General features: G+C 38.8%; 2 protein-coding genes across 2 annotated transcripts; one reads left to right on the top strand and one right to left on the bottom strand.

Moving 5' to 3' along the window:
- Positions 1 to 29: 29 nt before the first annotated feature.
- enoph1 (enolase-phosphatase 1) lies at positions 30 to 5,102 on the top strand. The gene is made up of 6 exons (XM_056402859.1): positions 30 to 424; positions 1,411 to 1,512; positions 2,326 to 2,528; positions 3,198 to 3,330; positions 3,496 to 3,619; positions 4,172 to 5,102. Exons 1-6 carry the CDS (start codon positions 341 to 343, stop codon positions 4,309 to 4,311), a joined length of 786 nt encoding a protein of 261 aa, XP_056258834.1. The 5' UTR covers positions 30 to 340; the 3' UTR covers positions 4,312 to 5,102.
- A 431-nt stretch (positions 5,103 to 5,533) lies between these two features.
- Positions 5,534 to 10,143, bottom strand: tmem150c (transmembrane protein 150C). The gene is made up of 8 exons (XM_056402860.1): positions 9,866 to 10,143; positions 8,830 to 8,913; positions 8,488 to 8,541; positions 8,363 to 8,398; positions 8,201 to 8,268; positions 7,603 to 7,730; positions 7,324 to 7,501; positions 5,534 to 6,440 (listed from the first exon to the last, which is right to left on the bottom strand). The coding sequence occupies exons 2-8, from the start codon at positions 8,901 to 8,903 to the stop codon at positions 6,232 to 6,234; spliced, it is 747 nt and encodes a 248-aa protein (XP_056258835.1). The 5' UTR covers positions 8,904 to 8,913; positions 9,866 to 10,143; the 3' UTR covers positions 5,534 to 6,231.

Below are 10,143 nucleotides of genomic sequence, written 5' to 3'. Positions count from 1 at the left end.
AGGGGGCGGTGAAGCGCCGACGTTAGTGCGGTGGTCGCCGCCGCCGCTGTAACGGTCAGTGCCGCCTCCCTCCGAGCCGGAGGCTGAACCGACACCTGAACATGTGGGCTGCCCACTGCGCTTTCAGCCGAGTCAGAGCTCCAGCTGCGAGGTGATGGAAAGGACGGGAACCTAAGTGGTCAACAACCAACCGGCTGTCTCGCTTGTTATCTCTGAGGTCATCTCTGCTCCACCTCTTCACCTGCCCGGGTCCGTTGGAGAAACCACGATCGCTCTGGCTTTCACACCGCGCCGCTGCTAATTCTGCTAACGTCGGCTAACCAGCTGCAAGCTCCTAAAAATGGCCACTGTTTCAATTCCTGCTGGGACCAGTGCACTGTTACTGGACATTGAAGGCACCACCACACCAATCACATTTGTAAAGGTAAGTTATGTTAGATAGAGCTGTTGTTTTCCGTATTTAGTCCATGCTAATGTAATAAGCTAATTACTTAGCGCGCAGTAACGTCTCCTCAGCCGTGCTAACAGAGGGCTGTCAACGGCTACACCAGCGTAGCTCAACGGTGTTTGGTTATCGTTGACTTCAGCCTCAATTTAACGCCTCTTTCTCCTTTTGCTTGTATTTATCTGGTTCATCTTTATCTTCGTAAATTCCCCTTTATTCGTTTAACAAAACCAACTTGTTTCAAACGTAATGGTCGAATTGTTTAGACAGGATATCTGCAGGTCTGCTTTGAAAGCTTTGCATTCAGTTTCCGCAGTAAACAAACAAAAAGTCATAAGTTAATAAGCCAGTAGGTAAAAGAAAAAATAAAGATAGGCCATATAAAGTTTAATGTTTAAGTCCTAAATGAAGGAATGGATGAGTAAATAAATTAAGGCCTTATAAGGTTAGAAAAAATACTAAATAAATTAATGAATGTATGAATGAATAAATAAATGTTTGACATTGATTCGCTATTTTTGCTTGAAAAATGACTGAAATTGTTAAATTTATTATCAAAATAGTTGCAGTTTATTTTTCTTAATCATGGCAGCTCTAATTTTGAGGTACTTTACTTGAATTTTACTATTTTATTCTACCATCTACTAATCCAAATAAAGATGGTAGCCAGAAATGACATTGTACAATTTAACCCAAAGTTAAATGTTTATTATCAGTATATTAATGTATGTATAACTTCTTTTCAAGTATTTTATAGTTTCTTACAAAATAACACAATTTCGGGAACCTGGATGAGGAAATAAAGTCACAACTGGAGTCTTTAAGGATTTTGGAAATGAACAACTTTGGGTTTCTTTTCCCATAGCACAGAAAAAGGGAAAGGAAAAATGTTATTTTCGATCTTGATTTTGTAAATAAATATGAAGCAGTACATTTTGTATCTAACACACTTTTGTCATTTTCAGGATATCTTATTTCCTTACATTAGGGAGCATCTTGAGGATTACCTGTCCACTCACTGGGAAGAAGACGAATGCAAACAGGATGTTCATCTGCTAAAGAAACAGGTAAGAGCATCTAGTGAGTAAAGAAGGGAACACCATGACCCTTGCAATGTATCATCATCGGTCCGTTGTTGGTCCAATAAATGCCAGACAATAATTAAAAAACATATAAATGTTTAGTTTGATCATAGGACACTAAAAAACTGCAAATATTCACATTAAGAAACAGAAAGTAATGACATTTTGATATTTTTGCTTTAAGCAAGAACTGAAATTTCTTGTTTATCAACTAATTGACTTGAGTTGAACATAAACTAAATACATTCAAATGAGCCTCCTCCTTGTGACCTCATTATATCGCTCGCTCTTTGCACAAATGATGAATTTCTTTAGTAGGTTTTCAGAGCATTTGCAGCCAAAATTAAATAAGATGAATTAAATATATGATGAAAAATTGGGGACTGTGCATAAAAAGGTTCATGCATTATTGAGCTCAACCCTTAAATTAAAACCAAAAATTTTAATTTTAATCTCATAGTCACAGTTTTATTTGCACGTGATGTGCTAGAGCACAGATCGGCAACTAATGTATGAGGATGTGCAGCACATGACTTTGCAAATTGTCCTGCAAAAATTGAATTTATTAAATTACTGTAAGTATGTGTGTTAAAGTGGGATGACTCAACTTTACTCAATTTATTGACACTTGAAGCAGGAAATGTTTTAATATTAGATCACTGTACTTTGAAAATGTTTTGTTTGGATCTATCAATACCTCCCACACACTATCCATCTGATCAGTTACGATATTTTGTCAAAGAAAACACAAACAATGCTCCAACGCTCCTTTAACAAAACGCCTGCCTGTTGTGACAGATTGAAGAGGACATGAGGCAGAACCGGGCGTGTCCTGTCCACGCCGTGGACCAGACGGTTCACACAGACGAGGAAAAGGCCATTAGAGAGGTGGTGGATAACGTACTATGGCAGATGGCGGCGGACAGGAAGTCAACGGCGCTTAAACAGCTCCAAGGTCACATGTGGAGGACGGCGTATGCTTCAGGGAGAATCAAAGGCGAGTAAGTACACTGATCATTTTCCTCACTTCTCTGTTCTGACTGAAGTAATGGCTGTAAGGCTTCCTGAAACCTGATCAATAAGACATGAACATAAACAGCCCATCCACCAGGACCGATTCACAACATCCATTACCGTCGTTATTACATTAGGAACCAGGAAGTTGGAAACGCATGATGAGTCAGACGGCCGTGTCCTGTTCTGAGAGTCAAGGAGAGTCGTTACTTTAATGCTGAGTAGCTACTAACGTCTCCTCCACTCTGTGATGATGTTTATTTTATAATCAATATGTAAAACCTACTTCAGCCAAGTTAGAGGCGTCCAGCTGAAGTGGTTTTCACCGATTCCAGCTTCTCAACAGTCACTCTGTCTCTCATGATGGTTAACTGCATCATTTCTGGTTTTGGACTTTGCCTGCAACATTTGAGAAACTGGAACCAGAGAACATTTGGCATTTCTGCTTTGGAAAACTGAAATGAAAATTAAAAAACTGAAATAATTAATCTGTTGAAATAGATCAAAATTTCTTTATAATGTGTTCTGAAAATAGACAACAGTTGTAAATTACTTTCAAATCTTTTATTCCTGAGGTTATGAGAATTGAAGGACCTATGGACTGTGTCAGTAATCACATTAGGTATATCCTCTGATGCTGGGCTTGTTTCAAACAGGATCTATCAGGATGTAATTCCATCCATTAAAAGATGGAGAGGACAGGGCCTGAAAGTCTACATTTACTCATCTGGAAGCGTGGAGGCTCAGAAACTTCTGTTCGGATACTCTGTTGAGGGAGACGTTTTAGAGGCAAGTACAACCAACTCATCATTTCAATCCCAACACACCGACACTGACGTTACCTTCACATAACCGTCTTTATTTACTAACTCTGGCTTTTCTGTTGGGAACTTTTGTCTGTTGATGCTGCTGCTGTTTATATATAATGAGATCTTCCGTGTTTAATCTTTTCAGTTATTCGACGGTCACTTCGACACCAGTATAGGACCTAAAGTAGACGGTAAAAGCTACGAGAGAATTGCAGAGAGGATCGGCTGTCCACCGGAGGAAATCACGTTCCTGACAGACGTCACTCGAGGTTAGTGATCTGTGTCACTGCACTGAAATCAGGTTGTTATTCACTAACGTGCTTTAGTGCTTGTTTTATTTAGTCAAGTCGCAGGAGTCTGTGTAGTCCAATAAAATGCGTCATGAATTTACTATTGGCAGTTGCAGGTCGTGGTTGTGATTTATCTCTACATCCGTCCTCGATGGATTCACACCTGATTTTATACAGATTCCCAGGCGATGAGATCTTTTGTGTTTTTTCGGTTTGTTTTGTTTTTTAATTGAAATATGTCGACAACCATTGGATGGATTTACAAGAAGTTTAGTTTACCTTGTGTTCAGTACTACTTTGCAAATATTCGCATCCTAACTTGCTAAGACAACAAACATTATTCCCGCCATAGATCAACATGTCAGTGTTGTCACTGTAAACATGTAAACATGCTGGTGTTAGCATTTAGCTCAGGGCACCACTGTCTTTCAGGGAACCTTTAATGATGTCATCTTGCAGCGTAGCTTTGTTAATGAACCGTTAAAGTCTGGATTAAAATCTAGGATCTATATTTACGTTTTGTCCCTGCAGAGGCTAAAGCAGCTGAAGAAGCCGGGCTGAATGTGTTGGTGGTGGTCAGGCCTGGAAACATGGAGCTGACGGACGAGGAGCGAGCCCACTATAACCTCATCACATCCTTTAACCAACTCGAACTGACGGGACGAGTTTAACACGGAGCGCGGAGGAAGACGAGGAGAACTTCTCTGACTTCATGTCATAATGACCTTTTCCTTCTCTTCTTTGCCCCCTCCCCTCCCGAACCCCCCTCCTCCTCCCACCCACCCTTTTTTTTTTTTTTTGGCAACTCTGGTGTTTTTTTTGTTTGGTCTGTGTCGACAGTTGGAGAGATGTAGGAGAGGGGCAGCAGTTCGCCTCTAAGTTCTTTCAGGATCCTTTTCACATGTATGGAAACACATCTTCGGAGCATAATAGGAGCAGAAATGGAAAACCACTCTCACTGGACCTTTTGATTGACTGGGAAGACGACAAGACAAGCTGTAGATAAAAGTTGCTGCACGTGACCTGTGAGGTTACTTTACCTTTTTACCTTTTTAGATGACCCGTATTTGTTCGCCAGTCCTATATGAGTTGTATTTGCCACCGTTTTGTACACGTCTTCCACTCGATTCCTCCCTCTACATGTACACGTGTTGCTGATGTATGGCGTTTTATCCAGTAACTGAACTGTGATGTTTTAGAAAGTAGAATAACAGTATCGTTAGCACTCAGCACAGGTGCTGCCAACAGAGAGTTTTCATTTCAGACTTAGTTCGAATGTCTTTAATTAATCCCCTCACAGGTGAACGGTCTCTATTTAAATGTGCCATCCCCGTTGTTCATATGTAACGTGGGTCCTTGGAAAGTTACCTTAAAAACTGCAATTTGATGATTTATGTGTGAAACATAATTGGTATTATTCAGGAAAATTACTTCCAATAAAAATGCCTCGTCTCACACAGAAGTTGGTCTCCTCTAACAATACTGGATGCTTGTAATGCAAATGCTTGTTTGTTAAACAGAAAGTTCACACAAATCATAAAATAAAACTCACTCATCACTAGTGGTATTGAGCCATACAGATACTAGTTTTGATTTTATATGCCAAAGATTTTAAAGGAAAATTTGTGACATTTTGGGAAATGCACTAATTTGCTTTCTTGCCAAGATTAGACGAGAAGATTGACGCCACTCTCAAGTGCATATGTTGGATTTAACATGTTCATTTTCCAGCTTTAGAGGAGCTGCTGGCTGTAGCTTCATATTTAACAGATGTGACGGTAGCATCGATCTTCTCGTCTAATTCTCTTCAAGAAAGTGAATAAGTATTTCAGAAAATGATGAACTACTCCTTTATAAATGGAGCTTTTCCTTTTAAAGAAATTCCTCTGGAAATAAAAGCTTTACTGTTTTATTTCACAACAAAACTACTGGTGTTAGCACAAAAAAAAACAATGTAATTTCTCCCTTGAGCAAAACTAGCTGTTTGTCTTCATGCTAAGCTAAGCTAAGCTAACTGACTGCTGGCTCAAGCTTCATATTTAACAGACAGATATGAGAGTGGTGTCAAAATCTAACTGTCAGCAAGAAAGAGAACAAACATTAATTAACAATGTCAACTACTCCTTTAAAGGTGGAGGTTTACGGTCGTTTTAAACAACTTAAATTAAAAACTTTAGGGACACAAGACTAAACACACATTTAGCATTTTTTTAATACTGATTCTTTACTGTGCAAACGTGTCATAGCATTCATTGATTCACACAGCCCCTCAAAACTGTAGCATTTGAAAAGTTAAAAAAAATATCTATATGTCTTTAATGTTTAAAAAGAAGTGCAAAACTGGTTCCTCTATTAAAGCTTCCTCAGAAACAGGAAAAATAAAGATAAACCGCAGCAGATTTTTGGTGCAGCATTTAAAAAATGTCACTTTTTCAAGCTTCTGGATAAAAAATATGTAACAATCAAACATGCATATTTGAACTGGTGTCAGTTATGGTGATACCAGAGGAAAGGACAGGCGTAAGAACCAGGTACAGCCTCTGCAGGTGGAGGAAATTGCATCTCAAAGTTGTGACCCGGTGTTAACATCCCTACAGTTGGTCCGCCTGGTACCTGCACACCTGAGAGTGGGTTTCTGACAGGCTGAGCGGACGCCCGGTGTTGTCTGTGCACACCACGTCGAAGCGGTTGTGACGAAACTCGATGGCAAAAGTGGCGAGGAAGGTGAGGAAGAACATGACCAGCGCCCACTGGCATCGAGCGGCGTGCATGTGGAGGCGCTGAGACATCAGGGAGAAATCTGCAGGACGTGAGTTAAAGGGTCAAACATGCAAATGGAGGATTATAGAAGATAAAAAGAGAATAATCTGCATCCATCGTAAAGAAAAGGTCCACAGTTTTTCCAGCCTTTCTTAAAACAATAGTCATGTGATCAGAAGTCTGACTTCATCAAATCCAGAGGGTATCGACAAAGTTTCAGTCTTTTTTATTTTTACTATTAGCTGCAAGTTTAATTTGCTTTTTTTAAATAATGGACGGACATGCAACAGTTATGGAGATGTATTATGTAAAAATGACAAGAATATGATGTTTGATATCAGTCTGTAATATGTGTGTGTGTGTGTGTGTGTGTGTGTGTGTTTGGATGGGGAGAGAGAAGAAGACAATATAGTGATAATAAATTATGTAATCCTGAATATAATTGTAGAAAGAATGTAATAATAGAGCAATATAATAATTATAAAAATTATATAATAATACTCATCAATTATATGACATCCTGTCAATGTAATGGTAATATATCTTACAACAAAAATATTATAAAATAATATAATAGTGTAGTGATATTATGACAACCATTATATAAAGTGTGATACAATATATATATATATGTATTATTATATTTTTTTATTTTATACAATATAATAATTTTAAATATATAACTATAATAATAATAGTATATAATATATAGTATTACCTAATAATAATTTTGGGTTCTGGGAAATTGTGACGGGGCATTTTAGTTTATTGTCTGGCGTCGTTTAGGCCGAACGATCCATCACAGAATTACTTAGTAGATGGATCGATAATGAAAGTAAGTTGTGTTCTTCTATTAAAATCGATAACATATAATATGTCGGTATGTATTGACAGCTCTTTAAATGCTCTGAGTAGAAGGATACAGAGTATCATGCAGAGGGTGATGGCCGCAGACAACAGGAAGCGAATGACGCCGGCCTTCCTCCCCTCGTTCCTCAGGTTAACGCTCAGGGTGATGTAGGACTGCACCCAGCAGAAGAGCGTCCCCAGTCCAAACGTCATGAAGGTGCCCAAGTTGTGAATCATCTCCTGAGTGAATAACTAAAACCAAAATAACAAACATCAGGTCTCTTGAACTGAGTCCATCTATAAATTGTTGTATAAACTGTTAAATACACGTATCTGTTGGTGATGTGCGTCACCTGGAAGTTTCCTACGAGTGTCATTCCAAAGCAGCCAATAGAGAAAGCCACCAGACTCGCAAAGTTCAGCCACGGTTTGTCGATGGCGTGTTTCAGCTGGAGGTATCTGAGGACGGCAATAATGAACCCTGGCAGGGAGAAGGAACCAGTGGAGATGTATTTAGCACATTGCATGTTGTGTGGCAACAACCTGTCTGTTTATGTCTGTTTATTATATTCTGTGTTTGTCCTTGTGTCACCAAAAACCAACAATAGATGGATCCTGTAATAATTCATAAAAAGTAACATACGGACACTCAAAGATGTGGATCAGAAATAAGTGAACTGAATTATAACTAAAGACTAGGATTGAACTATAAATATATACACTGACAGTCCCTAGTTTAATTTGATTTGTCAGAATTAAATTCATTCTAACTGTTTCCATCTTTAAACATTTATATCTTCAGTAGGATCCGCTGAGCTCTGGGAAGTTTTGAGAGATGGATAAACACATATTGCATATTTTATACACCTATTGAATATTCTAAGTTTGTATTTACCATATTATATTGTAACTATATTGACATAATCAACACTGGTGCGTCACTGCTCTTACCCACAATGGCTGCCAGGTTCATGACCTCGCTGAAGATGCAGCTGGCTGGTGGAAAGTTTCCTGCAATACTGAGAGGAGGAAAGGTAAATAATAAAGTAAATAAAATAAAAATAGTATCTACAGTATGTTTTCTACTGTGAAGAGAAAATGATGAGTACGTACCTAATATATGGAGCATAAAATGATCCATTTCTTCTCCTAAAATTAATAAATTAAAAAAGAGAGATTATTCTGACGGGATTTAAAAAGTGATTATTTGCTGTAGATGATATTGAGTTGCTTCTCACCTGTACTGTGAGCTCAGCGGAGATATCTTCTGGTCCTGCACAGCTAGAAAGTACCTATCAAAATGCATCAAAACACATCATGGTAAACGACGATAAATGAATAAAGTTATTATGTACTGTAATATCACCTGCTGCAGGAGTAAGATGTGCTGTTGGTGTTTTACTCTATATTATTCCAATGCTCCTGGAGCCTCAGATTGTTGTGCAGCTGTCACATGATGGAAAAAGAAACAAAAACAAATACTGGATTGCATCTGTTTGGCGCCCCTGGGCCTGTCATCCATCCATGGAAACAGACCTGGTAGTTAATTTAAATCCAATCCTATAATTAACAGAACTTACACCGCCCACAGTCCAGCAGCTGTGCACACGGAGTAGACGGGAGGCAGAAGAGCCCACGGACTGCAACCCCACATCCTGTCTCCTCTGACACCACAGAAGAAGAAGTTTGTGTTAGTTTGCATGGAAGATATTAATCTGTTTAATATGTCTGATGTGTATTATGGCGAGTAAGATGGCGAGAAACATTTTAACACTTCCTAGTTATAACACACAGGCTTTAGTTCACTTATATCATTCAGACAAGACACTGTTTATTTAAGAAGTCATAAATAATGGCTTTATTAGCGTTTAATACATCACCTACTAATAATTTAATTAATCATAATTAATTAATAGTTAATAAATCAGTCATAAGCCATTAATAAGAACAACTTTCGTGTTGGCAGATTGTTCAGTTGTAAATGTTCTTATAACTGCTCTGTAAAGCATTAAATTAATTATTTATTAACCATTAATAAAGGTATTCATTGCATTTTATATAGACCATGGATGGATTATGACACATCGGGCCCCCTGTCCTCCTATAGGAACACCCAGACTGAAAGACACACAAAAGACCACAAGCCCGTGCAGCTGTATTGTTTGTGTTTGCTTGTGTGTGATCACTACGCGTCTGTTAAAGGACTGTTCGCACCTGTTTGCACCTGTTTGCACCTGTTTCTGTCTTTTTGTAGTTGTTTTGTGTTATTTTATTTACCTGGTTGAGGTTGTTTTGTGTCATTTTTGCATCCATGCCTATAACTGATCTATTATACAGTATTAGTAAATGCTCATTATTACCTAGTAATAAAGACAATCATTACGGCTGATAAACCCTTTATAAATGGCGCCTAATCAGAAAAGTGTTGCCCATGTTTCTACAGTTCTGACGTGTTTATTCAATAAATGGCATCAAACCAAACCGGAAGTGAGTGTTCTAACGCTGTAAAACAACAAGAGCAGAACACAACACCGCTCCATGTGTAGACACACAAACACGGAGACAACTAGCTGCTCGTGCTGCTTTGTAAACAGAAGGTAACCGTCGACTATTTACCTGTACCGTGCGTTGTTGGATGATCCGTCAACGGTCCGACGCCCCCTGCGTGAGTTACAGGCGGCGACTTCACCGCACGTAAGTTTCTTTTAAAATCCCCTCCAGCGCTTTTCATCTACTTCCGGTGTGTTTGACATCGGTAACAAACGTCGGTCGCACAGGTAAAAAAAAAAGAAAATCGTTAACGGCGTTTCCACACACGCCAAAAGGTGCAATGGTGTCGTTTTGGCATCACACACCTGGTAAGAGTTTTCTGGCAAGGTAAGACTTCCGGTTTG

Source organism: Seriola aureovittata, chromosome 18, assembly GCF_021018895.1.
Source record: "Seriola aureovittata isolate HTS-2021-v1 ecotype China chromosome 18, ASM2101889v1, whole genome shotgun sequence".
NCBI classification, from domain to species: domain Eukaryota; kingdom Metazoa; phylum Chordata; class Actinopteri; order Carangiformes; family Carangidae; genus Seriola; species Seriola aureovittata.
This window is presented reverse-complemented; position numbering and strand designations above follow the sequence as displayed.

Coding starts and splice junctions, on each gene's coding strand:
- enoph1 (XM_056402859.1), top strand. CDS start 341: ATGGCCACTGTTTCAATTCCTGCTGGGACCAGTGCACTGTTACTGGAC. Junction 425..1,410: donor CACCAATCACATTTGTAAAG/GTAAGTTATGTT, acceptor TGTCATTTTCAG/GATATCTTATTTCCTTACAT. Junction 3,331..3,495: donor TTGAGGGAGACGTTTTAGAG/GCAAGTACAACC, acceptor TAATCTTTTCAG/TTATTCGACGGTCACTTCGA.
- tmem150c (XM_056402860.1), bottom strand. CDS start 8,903: ATGTGGGGTTGCAGTCCGTGGGCTCTTCTGCCTCCCGTCTACTCCGTG. Junction 7,502..7,602: donor CACTCGTAGGAAACTTCCAG/GTGACGCACATC, acceptor TTTTGGTTTTAG/TTATTCACTCAGGAGATGAT. Junction 6,441..7,323: donor CACCCTCTGCATGATACTCT/GTATCCTTCTAC, acceptor CACGTCCTGCAG/ATTTCTCCCTGATGTCTCAG.